Source organism: Ahaetulla prasina, chromosome 2 (genome assembly GCF_028640845.1).
Source record: "Ahaetulla prasina isolate Xishuangbanna chromosome 2, ASM2864084v1, whole genome shotgun sequence".
In the NCBI taxonomy this organism is placed as follows: domain Eukaryota; kingdom Metazoa; phylum Chordata; class Lepidosauria; order Squamata; family Colubridae; genus Ahaetulla; species Ahaetulla prasina.
The window spans coordinates 269996960-270017379 of NC_080540.1; the positions used below are offsets into that span (position 1 = coordinate 269996960).

The 20420-nt window shown below is 37.3% G+C and overlaps 2 protein-coding genes across 11 annotated transcripts in view; one reads left to right on the forward strand and one right to left on the reverse strand.

The window, feature by feature from the left end:
* Window positions 1-5302, reverse strand: part of CERT1 (ceramide transporter 1) — a 79101-nt gene extending 73799 nt beyond the window's left edge. Inside the window, exon 1 of one of the 2 annotated variants that reach the window (XM_058169240.1) lies at window positions 4857-5302. In XM_058169240.1, the coding sequence (XP_058025223.1) occupies window positions 4857-4952 (96 nt within the window). In that variant the 5' untranslated portion in view covers window positions 4953-5302. The remainder of the gene's footprint in view (window positions 1-4856) is intronic. The other variant, XM_058169239.1, reaches the window with a different exon arrangement.
* Window positions 4383-20420, forward strand: part of POLK (DNA polymerase kappa) — a 41794-nt gene continuing 25756 nt past the window's right edge. For 2 of the 9 annotated variants that reach the window (XM_058169234.1, XM_058169235.1), the window contains exons 1-6: window positions 5387-5648; window positions 9575-9718; window positions 11680-11851; window positions 12715-12834; window positions 13918-14070; window positions 20163-20294. In XM_058169234.1, coding sequence (XP_058025217.1) covers window positions 11717-11851; window positions 12715-12834; window positions 13918-14070; window positions 20163-20294 — 540 coding nt within the window. In that variant the 5' untranslated portion in view covers window positions 5387-5648; window positions 9575-9718; window positions 11680-11716. The other 7 variants (XM_058169231.1, XM_058169230.1, XM_058169232.1 and 4 more) reach the window with 7 other exon arrangements.

Sequence of the window (20420 nt, forward strand, 5' to 3'; positions counted from 1 at the left end):
GAGTCTTCGGAGAAGGGCGTATAAAAATACGAATAATAAATAAATAAATAATACTATAAACATTGTACTCACTTTTTGTAAATAACTTCATATAGTGATATACATGGCCTCAGCTCCATAACCTTAACTGGAATATTCTTATAACATGCCAGACCTCAGCAGCACACACCATCAATTTGAAGCATGCATTCCAATTACTCTTATTTTTACCTTTCGTTATTAAAGCCTCCAACGAGTAGACAAACTAGCCAATGTTTTCTCTTTGTCAAATGCACAATCTAGCACATATTTCATTTTTTGCAGTGATTTTCATACCCAATCTGGAAGACTCTAGGTGCTTATGTTCTGACCATAGGGGGGTAAACTGTTCCACAATCAAGGAGCTATACATTTGAATATTAATATTTGTGATTGGAACAGGGAAATTACTGATACAATATATGAGATTGTAATATTTGAAATGTTTTTAATTGTAAATATGGAATTCAGTTAAAACATTTGAAATTATATTATATTGTGAAATTAACTTAGTTTAAAAAGCAATGGAAATGAATGTTTTTAATGTTATACAATTAAGTGAGTTGTAGTAAGGTATTTGATTGTAGTATTTGGATAAGTTGTATATGTAAAATTGTATGAACATCAATTTTTGTGATTAGAATAATGGAATTTAGGGAAATTGCTTTAATATATTTTGAGGTGAAAAGGGAGTAAGGGGAAAATATCTGAATAGGATGATTTAGAGTCAAGGTTAAATATTAAAAAAATGATTGATTTGAAACTAAAGGGTTTTAACTTGGAGGAAGTAATGAGAGGAGGAAAAAAGAAAAAAATTGATTAATGATTAGAGATTAGGGTGAAAGGTAAGACTAGTTATATAATAGAAATAAGGAAAAGAAAATAAAAATTAGAGAGAAAGAATATTATGACAAAAAGTGAAACATATAAATTGCATGGAAGATAACTAAAAGCTGAACAAATTTGGGACTTGGCCAATCCTCAGAAAAAATGTATTGTTTGTTTGTTTGTGTGTGTTTGTTAAAACGTAATTTAAAAAAAAATATCAAGGAACTATACAGAGAAAGTACATTTCCAGACACGAATCTTGTAATGGATTCCTCTGATTCTGAATAAAAATGTTGGAAATGGACTAAATGAGTTCTGCTTTTGCTATTCAGCTAGATGTAGACCATCTCTTTGATCTTTCAAGGAGTGGATACTTGCAGCATTGTGTCCTGAATAGATTTTGTATGATGGGCAAATTCTGCCTGGAGAAGATAGGTTCAGGGACACATGGTCTTTAAAATCATTGCTTTGTTCTTGGCCATCTAACACTTTATAGTGACAAGTTAAATTTATGACATGCTCCATAAAATTCTTTAAATGCTATAATATAGGCAGCCTTATCAATTCTTGATCATTTAAAGGAATTAATGTCAAGCTACCATTAGTTAAATCATGATTCTGTTGTGGTCCATCAGCAGATTACGGAGCTGGCAACAGAGTCAGACAGCGATGAGGCTGAGGTGAGGCCAGGACCATGGGGAAATGAGGTGTGGACTCCAGAACCTCCAGAGACTGATAGTAGTGAGGCAGAGAACAAGAGGAGCCTGTTCCTAATGCACGCATGAGAAGAGCTGCCAGAAGGCAAGAGCAGCTCAAGCAGAAAGGACAACTCGGGAGTAGGGCCAAGAGATGATTGGCCCCTCCCATAAGGTTTAAAACAGACCAGCACTGGTGTTTGGCTTTTGCCGGAAAACAATGTTGTAGCTGTGTCTTCTGCTTCATCTTCTGCTTCATCTAGTCTTTGTTTTTCTGACTTCTGGATGTTTGCCAGGAAGGGCCTTTGGCAGTTTGCCTAATTGGACCAAGGTTTGTGAGATAACAGGAATTTGTGTTGGGAGGCATTTGTTTTACTTCGAGTTGAACGCGCTGGGAATGAAGTATTTCCCAACTGTTCAAATAAAGTTTGTTTATTTTTTGTTGGACTTTTGAGATTATGACCCTAAAGGCAAGAACTTTCTCTTTTAATCTAGGAAATCATTTGGCTAGGAAAAAGTTTAGGAAAGTTTCTGCCTCTATTACATGTGGATGGTTCAGTAGGAAAATAATTTAGTTATTACTATTATTTATATGCAATTCAATTTCCAAAACGCTCTGGACAGCTTTTTGGAACTGAAAATGTCTTAACTCTTTTAAAACTCCTCCTTAGTCCAGGAAAACTACATGATATAGGAAGAGATTACTGTTATTTGAGGGACCCCCTTCTCCCCAAAAGACTTACCCACCCCACATGCTTCCACAGACAGGGGAAACTCCATGTTCTTTTTTTTTAAAGTCTTGTCATCTTATGGGACATAGAAAGCATATTGTTTCCATGGTTGTCCCTGGAATGATGATCCTATACCCAATATATGACAGGTTCCAACCCCAACATTCCTTGTCTTTGGGAAAGCACTTAAGACCCCTGGCTCTTCTCCCAAGTGTTAGCCACTCTGCTACATGTGGCACTCTGTTGGCAGTCCGCTTCTGAGGTTTGTTTTGCCCTGTACTTGATTGCCATTTTACATTTTAGCTTTTGTATTTGTTTGTTGTAATTTCTGTTTATGTTGTAGACTGCTCAGTTTGGCAGCCTTATATATCTTGAAATAAATAAAATTATAGTGTAAATATTTAGTGTCACAAACTAATATAACGGGGATATAAAGTCATTAAGAGAGGTTAGAAGATTAAGAACTTTCCAGAAGTATCATTTCAGAATTTAATGACTGTACCAAATAGAACATAACTGTATCTTCAAGGAAATATCACAAATGAATATTGGATAACAGAATTGTGAATTTCTGTGAATTCTTTAAAATGTTATTAATAGATAAGTACATTTAATGCAATGAGAAGAGCTTGTAAATATGTGTAAATATTGATCTGAACTAAAAAGAAAAGGCACCATTACTATATTATGCATTCTGAATTATCTGCTCTGAACTTACTAAAAGGCAAACAAAAGTATTAATAAAAATATGGAAGACAACATAGATAGATAAGGCATTGCGAAGTTCTTGGAATACATACTGCAGATCTTTCCATCCATTCTTTTCAACTGCAGTCAAACCAAGCAGGTAGAAAGAGCAACAACTATGATAAGGCACATTTAAAAGGTCATACTGATTTTGTCCACTTTTTAAAATTCTATTTGTTCTTTGAGCTCAAGTTGTTATGCTGATTATCTTTTTAATTTTATCCTTCAACCAACAACCTGTGAGGAGGTAAGATTGAGATGAATGGCTTAAAGTAACTCGGAGAACTCCAACACCAAGTGTGGACTTCAACCCAAGTTTCCTTGATCCCAGCCTAATACATCATTCTTGTGTAAAGCCAAGTTACACATTTCTAAGGACCATCTACAGTAAAATGCTACAATCTAATGAATAAACTTTTTAGCTTTTACTTGAGGTTTTTGAGCTCTTATAACAAAGGCATTCCCTTAGATTTTTGTAATAGATCAGCAGTGCTCTCTCTATTCACTGTTACAAAATACCAAACTATATCTGAAAGAGAGCTTGTCTGCATTTTAAAGAATATTTGAAGGGAACATGTAGTTATTAGCAAATAATTGGCTAGCTAGATTTTGTTTGTACCAGTGCAATTCATAAGCCAGAATTTCTAAAAATGCATTGTTTCCTAAACTATTTGCTACACTTTTAAAATAGGAAATTTCAGATTTGCAACATTTTCTCCCTAGGGTGACTTTCAGAAAATTTATAAGATTTCCTTTAAACTATGTTCAGCATCAAAGAGAGCCGAGACACTGAAATCTGAAAGAAAGATCTACTTCTACTTCTACTACTACTACTATCTTCCAACCAGCCTCTTTTATGACACTATTTGATGCTTTGCCCAAAGGTCACAGAACTCTTGTCTGATATTGCCACAATCTGTTATAATTGCAAATACACATGATTTTTCTTCCCCTTATTAAAACAAAAATGGAAATAAATCTTGGGATTTTTTGTTTCAGGGGACAACAATGAAGTTAGCTTTTCCTTCATGTACATACCAAGAAATATAATCTGAGCAATCCTCAACAAAGATTGTCACCAAAATATTTACTCATCCAAGCAATGGTTACAAGTGTGGTTTGCAACAGTATTCTACCAGGCACTTGCAAAGAGAGGGATGAATAAGAAAAATTCTTTTTTTTAACACAAGAAGAAGAAAAAAAGGAGACCCAGGCCTGTAAGTTATTTTAGCAAGTCTTTCAAGCAAAAAAATCCCGTAGCCATCAAGGAATTTCCCTAGGGACAAGTGACATTTCAGCGAAGGCATCGTTTCGGAGATAAGCAGCCCCTCCTCGGATAAAAGAATCCTCAGCGTCTTTTTTTTTTTCCCGACTGCGGCGACGAAGCGCTTCATCCCAATATACACTTGCATTATTATACATATTTTACACACACCCCGGGCTCCGGAGGAAAACGTGTGGGGACCTCCCGTTGACTAGGAAGCCAAGTCCGACAGCAGGCCGGCGCCGCCCCCGCCGCCCCCGGGCGGTGGGCACCCGCGAGGTGACTCAACGTCAGGCTCTCTCCATTGCCTGCCAGCGCTTCTTTCGCGGAAGACAAGAGCGTGACGGTGCCACCCTTCCGCCCCGGCCCCCAAATGCCTTCACAAACCTCCCCCCCAACCACGGGGGGGGGGCGGCGAGAGAAACTGCGCCCCCCCCCCAGCAGCTCAGGTAAGGCAAAGTGGAGCTCCCTAAGGCAGAGTCCAAGCTGAGCCATAGAAGCGGGGAAAGGAAACGAAGGGGCTTTTTTAAAAAATAAAAATATTATTATTATTATTATTATTATTATTATTACCTTGCTGAGGATTCCACAGAGCTCAACAGGCGCCCCCGACTCTGTCTCGGGATCTTCTTCTGAGCCGGAGGAATGCCAGCTTTGGTTGTCCGACATGGAGGCACTTCCCGCTCTGCTCTTTCGCCGAAACGCCGAGACCACCGGAGCTCGCGCTCTACCTGATTGAAGACGCTTCGCTGCTCCGGAGCCGCTACTGTTGCTACGTCGTCCCACCAGCCTAAGCCACCTTCAGAGCCCTTCCGTCGGTCTGTCCCCTTCTGGCCACCGCCGGCACAGCAGCTCGCCGAGCTCCCCCACACCCTTCCGCGCACGCCGGCAGCCCTGACCATGAAGAAGCAGCCTTTCCGCGGAGCCAAGCGCGCGTCTTCGCCTTCTCCCGCTCAGAGCAACCTTGTGGCGACGGTTGTTGCAACTAGTACTACTACCTCCGCCGCCATCTTTCTCGCCACCGACATTCCCTCCCCCCCTTTTTTTATGCCAAGCCCTTTTAAACGCTTTTCACCAGACGGAGTAAGTCTTTAGAACGAGAGCATGCTGGGAGTTGTAGTCAAACGACTGAAGGTGTTTGGCGGCGCACCGCCTCCTGGGAAAGCGGGTGGGGCGGCGGGCGTTAATCGTTCCCCCCTTAAATTCTCTGGGTTTCCTGGTTGTGGCTTTGGCTTTGCTTCCGCAAAGTACCGGTGTCGCTTCTTTTTTTTCTCTCTCTCTCTTTTTGAAAACACAATTGGTCGCCATCTTGGTGCGACTTAATTATTGCGGAAACGGGGGCTGGTGAAGCTTCTTGGGACTGAGGTGTGTTGGGGAGCTTATGGCTGCGTGAGATGTCATTAGGAAGGAACTGGTTTTGTGGGATTTTTTTTTTACCGTCTTTGCATGGGTTTTAGATTTCCCCTACTACGCCATCCTTATAAATGGGATGGTTTACATTCTTGCACCACTCCTACATATACACCATTAAAGCGAAGGAAAGACAGTGAGGGTGTTTTGTTTTGTTTTGTTTTGTTTTTCGTAGCTGAAACAGCTACTTGATAAACTACTTGGTGGAAGCATTGTAGATCTCCTGGAAATATATGAAACGGGGAGGGGGGGAAAGCTACATGTGTTGCTAGCTCCAAGCAGAGGGAGTCCGAAATTGCACCATAATGCGAATTTACTCAAAAGGAAAAGTTCGTTTGAACTTAACAGGGCTTATAAAACATCTGAAATCTATAAAGGATAATGTAACCCTTGTTATACTGCGAGTCACAGAAGCTTATTTAGGCTTAATGTGTTGATCCTGTGACTACTTTTTTGTGTATGGACGTTTTGGCTTGGACGAGACAAGGTTGAACAAATTTCAGATTATAGAATTAGTTTAAACTAGACAGAGTCATAAAACGGAATCTTGTAGAAACACCGTATGTTTAGAATTGAAACCTAGTTCTTTCACCCCAATGCTATCCTCGTTACTGTAAGTGTTCTTATTTGGGTAACAAATTTGGTTCCTGTTATTAAATAGAAATCATAAATCCTTTTGATCTATAGCTTAAGATTCTACTGGTAACTTTGGTGCAGGGCACAGATGGTTAATGGAGAGTAACGATACATAATGCCTCTTGTTGCAGTAGCTGTCTTTTCACAAATACTTTGTCATCAGTGTGTTACGGATAAAGCACAAGGCTTATCTGACTGGTACTGCCAGGCACAACATCCGAAACTTATTGCAATGAAATTACAACCCCTGTGAAATATGATGTGAAAATCTAAGCTATTTTTTCCCCCTCCAAATCTTGTTGGGCTTATTAAAGCCAAATAAAAATACTCTGAAGACCTCTGCTGAAGATTCTCAGGAGTCTTCAGCAGAGGCCTGAATTCAATCAGCATGTATGCCTTCTCAAACACAGGCAATTCTAGGCAGTTTGTATTATGGTAGTTTAAGATAATAAAAATAAGCAAACTGTAGATAAGACTAACAATACATTGGGGAAAAGAATAGAACGCAACTTGATCATGATCATAAAAGTGATCTGTTTCCAAGGAGTGAATCATAACTCATGCCTCAGGCCTGTTGAAAGATTTTAAAGATTTGCAAAAGCACAATACAGTTGAGGCTATGTAGCCACAAAGCCTGTGAAAAAAAATTCCAGAGAGATACTTTTCAGAATTCATGGGTGGTTAAGTACAGATTGTTCTCAATTTACAACAGTTCATTTAGTGACTGTTCAAAGTTACAAATTACAGTGGCACTGAAAAAAATTATAACACTTTTTCACATGACCATTTTACATGATCAAAATTCAGATGCTTGGCACTGGTTCATATTTATGATTACAGTATCATAAGTTGCAGTATCCTGGTGTCATTTTGTGATCTGACAAAGAAAGTCAAATGGAGAAGCTAGATTCACTTAACCATGTTATTAACTTAACAACTACAGTGATTCACTTAGTAAGAAAGGTAGTAAAATAACCACTAACAACGGTCTCTCTTAGCAACAGAAAATATGGCTTAATTGTCGTAAGTTGAGGACTATTTGTAAATCATCTTGAAGTGTTGATGCAACATTATTTAAAGGATTCATTGGCTGATTCAAAAGAATTTGTATGTGTATGCAACAGCTTTGCTGCTATTCTAATGGAAGGTCTGTACAAACAACAACAAATATCCTTCAAAGTAGCTGTATATGTTGCTTTAAGATTTCAGGAGGGGCGGTTCAATCAACTAGTGTGCTTTATGAAGTAGATCCTTTGAATGCTTTCCACAGCAATACCATATCATGTCATATACGAGTAGTTTTAGTTAACCCCAGGGATGCAGACTGGCACTGGTCTGCGGCTTGCCAGGAACTGTGCCATGGAGGTAAATGAAGCCCCATCTGTGCATGTGCAGGATCCAGACACATACACATCCCTATGGAAAAACTGCCCTCCACAGAACTGGTTCCTGGTGCTGAAAAAGTTGGGGGCACTGAATTTGACCATGGCCGTTACAGACAAGTGGCCATAGTTGAAAATGGAGGGTAGGAACTATATTAGCTCTTGATCTCATTCCAGCAAGATAGTTCTTATTTATATGTTTTTAAAAAAAATGAAAATATCTTGTTTTAGGAAGGAGAACTAATGTGATGTGGTTTGAGTACAGATTCTGAGGCACTAAATGTCAATTCTATTTTTTTGTGCTTTTGCAATTATCTTCAATCATTTTTATCCCTTGCAACATCTTATCCTTTTCCTTCTCTTTTTCTTCCTTATTGATCTTGGTTTTGTCCGTGCTTCAGCAGTTGCCTAAAATATCCATTCTGTGCCTGGCTGCATTTGATAAACCTCTTAAAGATATTGGCAAGTTGGTTTGAAAGTGTTCATTCCTGCCTTTAGGGAATTGGTGAGGTAGGTAGAAAACAAGTTGGATGAGTTAAATTAAGTTTCAGGAGATGGTGCAGTTTCTCAGAAAACTGCAATCCATCATGGAACAATGCTCCAATAGCTTTGGCCACAAAGAAAAAATATTTCCAACTACAGCAATATTGTTTATGTTAGGGTTTCAAAGTCAATAGCATTAGTTTCAGTTAACACGCTTAAAATATTACATAGGATGAAATCTGCATACTTTAAAGATTTATGTTTCTATTGTATTTGAAATGTTCTTATCTACTGTGTTAACTGCAAATAAACATTACAGAAGACTTAATACAATTAGCAGTCTGCAGTGCCATTGATCGTGATTTTTTCTGGGCCATTTCAGGAATTGAGAGTAGAAAATATAACAGTAAACTGATTTCCCTCCTTTCCCTGGAGCTGGTTCTGCCTTAGGATTCTTCCCCTGTCCCCAATCTTATTTAACATCTACATGAAGCTGCTAGATAAAATAATCAGATGACATGGCTGTAATATCAGATCATTGATGATAGTCAGTTGTATTCCCCGAGGCCAAAAAAAGTGATGCCACTAGGACTTTTCCTAGTGCCCAAAGGCTATGGGGGTTTGGATAGGAGAGAATAGCTTTAGTTCAGTGATGGCAAGACTAGTTAGCAGCTCTGGGTTTTAAAGCTACCTGGTTCTGAAGATTTTGATGGTCATTAAGTATAATAAAGGTTTTGCTTTGATTTGGAGATTTTCTATTGTTAACTCTGCCTGAATACAAGTAGACCTTGAATTACAACCACAGCTGAGCCCAACGTTTCTGTTGTTAAGTGAGTTTTGCCCCATTTTACAACCTTTCTTGCCTCAGTTGTTAAGTAAATCACTGCAGTTAGTAACCTAGTTATTAAGTGAATCTGAATTGACTTTGTTTGTCAGAAGGTCATAAAAGGGGATCACATGTCCTTGGGACACAGCAATGGTCATAAATATGAACCAGTTGCCAAGCATTTGAATTTTGATCACATGATCATGGGGATGCTGCAAAAACATGAAAAACGGTCATAAGTCACTTTTTCAGTGATGTACTTTTGAACAGTCACTAAATGAACTGTTGTAAATCGAGGACTACCTGTATGCATTTTTACAGTCAGTGTTGGTGTGCAATTTGGCCCCCCCCCCTGGACTCACATCTCTTGTTCAAAAAGCAGGTGACTGCTATGGCTATTTTTTGGCTCTCAAATTATAATTGCATTGTTTTTTGATGCTTTCTTATAGTCATCTTATTCAAACAGTCCAACTTCATTATTCCTTATAGCAGAACATTCATTCATTTTGTTATTGCCAGACATGAACTAAACTTTATTTTTTGTATCTTCAAAGGATTCTAATTCCAAGTGGTGTCAGCTATAAAAATGAACTGCCATGAATGAAAAATACTAGCCCAGATGAATGTCAATCTGAACCATAGTTAAAGTTTTGTTGAATGCAAATTGTTGTTGGGATTTCTGCTTAATCAAGTCACAGGTATGATTGCACTATAAAGGCTACAAATTATTACAGGTTCAGGTCTAAGATAAAGCAAGTCTCGTAACCTTTTAACACAGGCAAGCTAATTACAACATATTTCTTCTGTATCTCCAGGAGCAGCAGGAGGTTGAAACTAACAAAACTAACAAAAACGTTATGCTCTAACATGACTCTTCTAAATTGCAAAGTTCCAGTGATGGAAAGAAAAGGTCCCATAGTGCAAGAGGGTTATACAATATGAGGTGCTTGTGGACTCATGCCTAAATTCTTGGAATAGTTGGTCTTTGTATAGTGGGACAAAACATCTTTCATTACTTGGCTTCAGCATTTTATTAAAAGCCAGAGTTCTTAAGAAAAGATCATCGTGAAGAATATAATGTATCTGAAAAATAACATAATTCAGTAGAATAAATAACTTGAAATAATAACTAACCCTAACTTAGCAATTATTTTCCTTAAGAACCGAGTTGCCAGCTCCAAGTGTGGTCACTAAATGAGGACTACCTGTAAACTATAATTTAAGTCATTTTGCTTTATGATAAAAAAATGAAATCAATTATATAAATTAATTTTGCAGTCTAGGTGTCTAAACATCCACCCAAATAAGACTACCTGGACTTTTTTTTTCAAATTTACAGATTATCCAGATTATTGTGTAACAGAGAATTGGTACCCTGACAGTCTTGTACTATTGTATTTTAAACAGCCATAAAATTATGCAATACCAGTGTCATCACCTGCCTAAATATTTCCTATAATGTTTCCTATTTGAAATAATTTCTATTCAAAAGAAAGACACCATGGCGATATATTAATATAGGTAGTCCTTCACTTACGGCCACAATTGAGCTCAAAATTTCTGTTGTTAAGTGAGACATTTGTTAAGTGAATTTTGCCCCATTTTATGACCTTTCTTGCCACAGTTGTTAAGTGAATCACTGCAGTTGATAAATTAGTAAACTGGTTGTTAAGTGACGCTGACTTCCAGATTGACTTTGCTTGTCAGAAAGTCACAAAAGGTGATCACATGACCCTGGAACACAGCAATGGTCATAAATCTGAATCAGTTGCTAAGCATCTGAATTTTGATCACATGATCATGGGGATGCTGCAAACATCGTAACTGTGAAAAATGGTCAGAAGTCACATTTTTCAGTGCTGCTGTAATTTTGAACATCAGTAAATGAACTCTTGTAAGTCAAGGACTGCCAGTATTATATTTTGGGTACTACATTTCAATTAGGTGAGTCCATCTCTCCAAAAAGATACCCCACAGACGCAATAGACATGAAGTAGTTTTTGTTGAATTGTAATTGTCAATATTTAGAAACATAATATATATGATGGCAAATATTTATTTATTTATTTATTTATTTGTATGTATGTCGCCTTTATTTTTACAAATAATTCATGGCAGTAACATATCCAAAATGCATGCCTCCTATTTTCCCCACAACAACAACTCTGTGAAGTGGATTGGGGAGAGAGTGTGACTGGCCCAAGATCGTTTAGTTTGCGTTCATGGCTAAAGTTATGCTATTGATATTGTATTGATACTGGTTCTTTCTATGTCTTATTGTTGTTTTTACTTTTTTACAAATCATTATATATTTATTACATACATGTATTTAAAACAACAACAAAAATTCCAACATTAAACTTTCTAGTTATAAGAGAATTCTAAAGCCTCTTAGTGCTGCTGGCTTCACATCTATCTGAAGATAATTTAACCAAAAAACGTTGCTACTTTCCACTTGTTTGGCAAATGATATTGCAACTACTAAGATAAATTAATAAATGAAAATAAGATGTATGCACGCTTTTTCCAGGTTCCCAACTGAATATATTTCTGTTATTAAAAAATAATGTAACATTGTTGGGTGCATGTGTAGATGATTCTGTTATATTAAAATGATGTGAGAGAGTCAGCACATCACGATGCAGTTTTTTTTTTCCAGAGTAATAACTGAGAAATTGTTCGCTTGGGATTGTACAATGGAAGATGCAAACCAAGACAGTGCTTCTTCCAGAGAAGGATTACTTCTTAGGATGGGTCTTAATGATAACAAAGCTGGAATGCAAGGGCTGGATAAAGAGAAGATCAACAAAATCATAATGGAAGCCTCCAAGGTTTGTTTATATCATTTTTAAAAAAATGAACAAAGGTTGTAGTTATTCACATTGGTTTTATTCAGTAAAAAATGTAGGGTATCAACCAACATGATATAGGTAATAGCCATGGTCATTACAATTAATGTTAAAAATTAAGTCTATAAAGTTACTGCACATTACTACACAAATTTGCTTCATATCTCATCCTTTTCACTGTAGTGGTAAGCTTGTATTCAAGAACAATCATATTTTAATTTATATACTCAGCCAACTTGACACCACTATTAATATGTATTTCATTATCATTCAGAATCAGTGGGACTGTTTAAATAATTGTTTTAAGACTGCAATCTCCTGGTCAGTACCTAAATAATGGATATATATATCCTCCTGAAGGCACAGGTCTAATTCATTTTTATTTAATAACATTAGTCTTACAATGTGTTTTATTTGTTTATATAGTTTTATCTTTTTATGAGGTATAAAATGTCTTAACCAAAATATTGCACAAAATATTTATATGTCTAAATACTATATAATTCTGACACAGTTCAGTGTACCTATTTGATTTGTTATTTGAGGATTCCTATTTTCTTCTATACGCTAAGGCACGGATATCAAATTTGATCATGTCACATGACGTATCATGACATATCTCAACGGTTTTTGCCTTTGTGGAGCCAGGGTGGGCGTGGCCTGCACATAATGCATCTGGTCCGTGGGCCGCCAGTTTGACACCCCTGCTTTAAGGAATGCCATTTTACTAGTGAATATAACAAACTTGGAAGTCAAAGTCCTTTGTAGGTGCTCTTCTAATAACCTTCACAAGGTAAATTAAATTGATATGTATCAGGCTTAAATAATTTTAATCTCCTTGGCAGGGTTCTAGATTTTATGAAAATGAACTTAAGAAAGACCAACAGGTTAATAAACGGATTGAAAAAATGCTGAAACTAAAAAGTAAAATCACAGAGCAACAGATTTTAAAAGCACAATTGCAGGTAATTTCACTAAAGATCATAAAAATACCAGCCAGGTAAGAAAAAACGTGGAAAGTTTATTCCATTTAACGAAACTCCATTTTGCATAGGTTTGCTAGATTTAATCTGAAATAACTAGTGTATCAGAGGGCTCAGAATACAAAGGAAGTCCATGATGTCAGCCTCACATATTAGCATGCTGTTAAGATAACCTTCAATGTAAGGCTTGCTATTTAAGTCAATGTTAGTCACTTTGGTTTGTGACTTACTAAATCCTGCCAATCTTCTTTGTCTAAATTCTAGGAGCTCTGACTTTCTATTGTAGTGCTTCAGTTAGTGTTTCTGGGGCTCCTGACTGTCAACTTTTAAAGCCCCAGAAGCTATTATATTTCTATACAACACTTTATTCACATAACTATGGTGCTGGTTTTAAATATAGCCCCAATGTTCCCAAGAAGTATGTCAGCAGTTTCTCAAAGCTGTTTGATTATGGTGGGTTTTACTAGTATCTTATGTATGTAAAAATGTTATATTGTTTTGAAATTAAATGTTGGATGTTTCTACATCAGTGATGGGAAGGCGTATATATTTCATCAATTACATGGTATTTCAAAACACAAAAAGCTCTTGGAAAAAGAGCTTGATAGCAGTTAATTGTGATTATAGTAGAGCTTCATGTGAGTTACACTTAGTTCTTGTTTACTGACATACAAAGAACAGCATTGTGGACATTAAACAAATTAAGCAGGAGAGCCATAAAGATAATCATAGCATAATTACTGCATTAAACATGCCACTTTCTCATGCCCAGCAAATTAGTTTAGACTGACCTTTTTGAAATGATCCATATAATGGTTGGTTCATGTGACAATTTCTGTTACTTAGGATACAAATTAACAATTATTGTGCAAATTATTCCACATTATTGCCGACAGAAGATTGAAGTGATAAAAGGAACCATGTAACAGGGTTGATACTGTATGTATGTATATACTTTATGAAACAACTCTGAAATAATTTCTAGTTATTTTTTAAACTTAGCCAACTTTGGGTAAGAGAAAAGACTCTGTCTTTATTCAGTTTTGTATATCTATTTGTAAACAGATGGATAAACTTTCAATGGAATTGGATCAGAATCGTGACCTTAGTTGTACTATTGTACACATTGACATGGATGCCTTTTATGCAGCTGTAGAAATAAGAGACAATCCTGAATTAAGGGACAAGCCCATAGCAGTGGGTTCACTGAGTATGCTGGTAAGAAGAAATACACAATTTACATACTTGCATAGAAAACACAAATATGATTTTTCATTGTATATAAGTTCCTTGTTTCTAAACGTGTGATAATAGGGAAGCAAAATAAAAATTATTTTTGCAAGTACTGTAAAATTGTTTTTTTTAGATTAATATTTTGTCTTTCCTGTTCTTGTTCATGGTTTGGTGCTACAGTTTGTTGCTTGGTGCTATGTAAATAGTTATTTGGTTTAACTTACAACATGGTTACACAAATACGTTTTGTGTGACTCTAGTGCAGGGGTGTCAAACTTGATTTCATTGAGGGACACATCAGGGTTGTGTTTGACCTTGGGGGCCAGGGAGGGCGTGGCCAGCTCAACGTCATATCAGGGGCGCTTGTGGTGGCCCGCGCGCTCTGCCAGCAAAAATGGGCTCCTGAGCTCTGTTTTCTGCTGCGGCACTCTGCCAGTGAAAAAATAGTTCAGGAGGGCCACATGTGGCTCTCCCAAGCTCTGTTTTCTCTGACAGAGGCATCGCGGGCCACTCCTTTGCTGTTTCCAGGGTGTCCCCATGGGCCAGATCTAAGCACCCCATGGGCCGGATCCGCCCCCAGGCCTTGAGTTTGACACCTCAGCTCTAGTGTGACTCTGGAACTATAGGCACTGGCGAGCAGTTTCCTGGGAGATTTCCCTATCCTCCCTAAAGAGCTGGGAATTGAATATTTGATTGTTGCATAAACAGTATATACAGGTAGTTTGATTTAAAGTTGCTAATTGGGACCATAAACTCTGACATTAGGAGACGTGGTCATCAGTCAAAAAACCATGATACTCCACTGCCTAGCGATTGCAGTTTAAGTTGCCATAGTTAAACGAGGACCATGTGGGTATTATGTGAGGACCTCACATGACTGCAACTTCCTGCTGGCTTCCCTATTGATTTTGCTTGAAGGAAGCCAGTAGGGAAGGTTGCAAATTATAACTGCAGGGACACTGTGAGGGCCGCTAGTATGAGTTCCAGTTGGAACTACACTTGTTCAGTGCCATCATAAATTTGCATGGATGCTGAACTATTGGTCACTAAATGCGGAGCACTTGTACACCATCACAAATTACAAGCAATTCAGATGAGAAGTATATTCTGACTTGGTCTTCATTATAAGAAAAGAAAAGTATAGGGGAGGAACAGAAATAACAAAATAAAGGACAAGTGTTTACCATTTTGGTACAATCCATTATGGTTTGAACAATGTTCCCCTCAACCAATTTCATTTTATCTTACTGTTCTCAACTCCTGCAACCCCAGAGCATTTTAATAATTTATTCTGAAGAGCTGGGATCTCCTTTTGCAGTACAAAAAATGTTCTTGGGGATACAAGACAAAAAAGAAATTGCTGCCTCTCGTTCTTCTCTTGGTAGAAACCTTTGTGGCTCTTCACAGTTCTTAACTATTTCCAATGTGTTGTCACTGAAATCAAGCTTTTGTATAAATGTATATTGCCCTAAATAACAATCTCATTGCAAAGCTCTTCACAAAGTGGTATTTCTTTACAAAATCTCTGAAACTGAATGATTGCTGACCCATTTTCTGCTGTTTAGATTCTTTGCTATTTTTGCCTTCAAAATGTTAATGATAATATAAAGATATAAATTAAGATATAAATCCACACTGTTGCATACTTTCAGACTTAATGAGATGCCTGTAATTAATACTACATGATTTCTAATGTAGTTTTGTAGCATAAGACATTCAAACATTTTGTTGTGAAGCAGTCACAGTCAAAATATTGGATGTAAAAATATAAGTTTCATATGTGTTCAAATCACCTCTTACATGGTCAGTTATTTTCTCAGCCTTTGAGACGTTCCTTTGTATCAGTTTGCTTCAAATTTTTGAAGCCTTATTTGGGGATAGAATAAATGAAGGGAAAGTAGGCAATTTCCTTTTCTTGTGAAGATGTTTGTATGCTTTTCGTGATCAGTTTATCTGTTTTAGAAGATGAAAGTAACATACATTGCTTGTTTCAAGAAAAGTAAAAATTGTACTTACCGTATATACTCGAATATAAGCCGATCCGAGTATAAGCCGAGGTCCCCAATTTTACCCCAAAAACTGGGGTAAACTGGGGACTCGAGTATAAGCCGAGGGTGGGAAATGAGGCACCTACCGGTTGGGGAAAGCCTCCCTCCCTCAGCTGAGAAGGCTGGCGGCTCCCCCGCCCCGCCCTCTCACTGCACCGGCAGGGCTTCCGTCCCGTAAAATGTGAAAAAAAGAAAAAAAAAAAACTCGAGTATAAGCCGTATATACTCGAGTATAAGCCGAGGGGCTTAAAAAAAAAAAACCTCGAGTATAAGCCGTATAGACCCGAGTATAAGCCGAGGGGACGTTTTTCAGCACAAAAAACGTGCTGAAAAACTCGGCTTATACTCGAGTATATACGGTAATTAATTATGGCAGGTGATGCTGGTATTATTTTTAAATTAAATTTTAAATTAAATTAAATTTAAATTTTATTTTTAAAAGTACAACAGGATTCTGAAAGACTGGATTTAAAATGTATTTGTTGTTGATGTGAACCAGATGTTTAAAAAAGATAGTGTAACCACTAACCCCTTTTGGCCAGTTGAATTTATTGCTTTATGACTGTATGATCCTGTAATACCAGTTTTAGAGCTGCTTCAGAATGGACCATGACTATATTGAGTCCACTCTATGCATTATGCAGATGGCTTGTTTATATTACTGGTTCTAACCTTGACTATATTTGCATATAATGGGGGAGTTTAGAGTCATGGCAAGCTAGATGTCCCTTTTGCAATGGGATGGTGTTTCAGAGCAGATCGTCATGGGATGCAGGATCTAGGCAAAATTCTTTCGGTTAAGGAAGAATCCTTGCATAGCCTATGTGTTCTTGGCCCAGATGTACTTTGTGAGAAAGTTGCAGGAATCAGTGTTTTACAGTGGGCTTATGAGTTGAGTGGCTGAGAGTTGTGTGAGGAACCATTTTTGCTCACAGATGTGAATGCATCCTTTTTTAAGGACATAAAGATTAGCAAACTCCATTTCCTAATAACTTTGGATTTGGGTTTTTTATTGTTATGGAAATTAAATTAAATGAACATAAAAACCACTTTGGTGTGGTGGTAAACCATTGGGCTAGAAACCAAGAAGCTGTGAGTTCTAATCTCACTTTAGGCATGAAAGGCGGCTAGGTGACTTTGGGGTAGTTGCTTTCTCTAAGCCCAACCCTCCTCATAGGATTGCAATTGTGGGGAAATAGGAGGTGTTCACTGTCTTAAGTTCACAAAATTTATGCAGCAAGACAAAATAAATGTTAAAAATGAAATATTCTGGAACCTTTTGGAACATCAAGTATTATGCAGTCATTGGGTCATTGCCATCTTTTAACAGAAATGATTTTTAAATACAGTTTTTAAGATTGGGGAAAATATTACTTTTTGAATCAAACAGGAAAAGGATGCTTGGAATATTGATTTCTGAAAAGTTAGTGCTGGATTAAAGATTAAAGGACTTGGAACTATAATTTAAATTAAATAGAATAACTCCTCTAGTGGAAAATTCTACTTGTTAGGGTTTTTTATACGTCAGAACAAGATAGAATGGGGTTTTGAAGGTTGGGCACAAAATGGAACTAGAGGGTAATAAAGAGTACAAAGAATGGAACAAAATATCATAACATTGAGTTTTCAGATGGAAATTTATAAACTTCTTCAAAATTATTGGATATGATGGATAAATGGAGTGTTAAAGAAGTAACAAAAGAAAAACAAGCTATTCCAGTTATGTTTGAAGTTAATTTATGGATATAAATGCGACAAGTAGTGAAAAGGATATCAAAAAATCTGCAAGTGAAACTGGTTGTGACGGAATGTAGTAATCTGAATTCCCAGAAGGGAGGGGCTGCATTCCAGAGGAATAAAAGGCAGCTCGGTCCAGATATTTTTTTGGGAAAGAAGGTGAAGACAGCCCCTTCCTAATAATTCTTGGAGCATATGATAGATGCAGATGTTAGAGTGCTTTAGTTTGGGAAGATTCTGTCTGTAGATGTGGAATAATGAAGAACTCAGCTTGGAAGAATCACTACATATCCTTCTTGGTTCCCTGGGCCTGACTTTGATTAATTTTTCATTGCCTAAAAGAGATACATAACTACTAAATCAAATATATACACAAAACACAGACACACACACACACACACACACACACACACACACATACACATATATACATCCAAAATTCAAAAACCTCATCCTTATCAGCAACAGTTCAGTAAGGGAGGCTAGATATTATCTATCTTGATCACTTCTTTTTTGTTCCTAGATGAACAAAACTCATCTATTGAACTCTTGAACAACTTTTTGAGAAATGATTAAGACAGAAAATATCTAGCATCCTTTACTGAACTGTTGCTGATAAGGAATGAATGATGAGATTTTTGGATTTTGTTTTTAGTAAGAGATGAAATACGGAGTAAAAAGTATATATTATAATGTAAGAGATGGTGATAAATAAGTTACAGTAGTCCTCGATTTATGATCAGTCATTTAATAACCATTCGTAATTACGGTGGCCTTGGAAAACAGCCCATCAACCATTTCCATCCTTTGTAAAATGTTGCATGCTCTGCTGCTATCACATGACCACATTTCGAGCCCTTGGCAACTTGGTTGTACTTAATGACCGGTTGCTAAGTACCCTTACAAATCATGTGATTGTCATTTGCAATCTTTTCTGCCTGTTTCTCCAGAAAGTCAGTGGGGAAGCCAGCAGGGAAGATTTTAAGCAGAAGGGATGGAACATCTCAAGCAAATGATTGTCCAATCTTTTCTTGAAAACCTCCAGCGATGGAGCATCCATAACTTCAGGAGGCAAATTGTTCCACAGATGAATTGTTCTCACTGTCAGGAAATTCCTTCTAAGTTCCATATTGGATCTCCCTTTGATAAATTTCCAGCCATTGCTTCTTGTCCTGACCTCAGGGGCTATGGAGAATAAATGGACCCCCTCTTCCCCGTGACAGCCCTTCAAATATTGGAATAGAGTCAGTGGTGAAATCCAAATTTTTTTACTACCAGTTCTGTGGGCGTGGCTTGGTGGGCTTGGTGTGGCTCTGTGGGTGTGGCAGGGAAAGGATACTGCAAAATCTCCATTCCCATCCCGCTCAAGGGGAACGATACTGCAAAATCCTCATTCCCTCCTCACTCTGGGACTAGTCAGAGGTGGTATTTGCCAGTTCTCCGAACTACTTAAAATTTCCGCTACCGGTTCTCCAGAACCTGCTGGATTTTACCCCTGAATATAGTTATCACGTCACTCCTAAGCCTTCTGTTTGTTAGCCTAAACATACCTAGTTCTCTTAGCTGTTCATCATACGATTTAGCCTTCAGACCCCCTATCATCTTTGTTGCTCTTCTCTGTACTCTTTCCAGGATCACAGCATCTTTTTTGTATTATCATGACCAGAACTGGATACAATATTTCAAAGGCGGTATCACAAGTGCAGTATAAAGTGGTACTTTCATTTCATGTGATTGTGAAGCAGTTTCGGACTATATTGGCTTTTTTGTAGCTGCAGCAAACTCTGCTGGCTCATATCCACGTGGTAGTGTCTTAACTCACTAGGACACCTAGATCCTTCTCTTGACACTACTGTTGAGCCAGGTGCTACCTATTCCGTACCTGTGCATTTGGTTTTTCCTGTCTAAGTGCATGATTTTACTTTCTTTACCACTGAACTGCATCTTGTCGTTGATATAGGGACCGATGCTCAAGTCTGACAAGATCTTTCTAAATTGTGAGTCTATTTTCTGAAGTTTTAGCAATTCCACCCAGTTTAATGTAATCTGCAAATATGATGAGCATCCCTTCAATCACACCATCAATCCCCCCCCCTTAAAACAGAGTCTCTTTAAAATGGAATGGTTTTCTAATCAGAGTTAATTTCACAGTAGAAGCTAATTTCCATGTGTAAGTAGTACTTGAATTAATGATTCTTAAGTTTTCCTAACAGCTTTGTAATCTAGTTGTAATGCAATCCATTTTAAAAAGCTTTTTTTCTTTAAAAAAATCATGGTTTTGTCTTTTTTAAGTCCACTTCAAATTACCATGCTAGAAGATATGGGGTACGTGCAGCTATGCCTGGATTTATTGCAAAGAAACTTTGTCCACATCTTACTATAGTACCATTAAACTTTAAGAAATACGAAGAAGTAAGTAAACAGGTATGTGATTCATTTGCATATTTGAATTAATATTAGTTTAATAATTTCAATTCATCAGCAGTTCACCTAAAATTAAAAATTATGTTACACTGTTATTCCATAAAGTATTAACTTTGTTTCCCATAA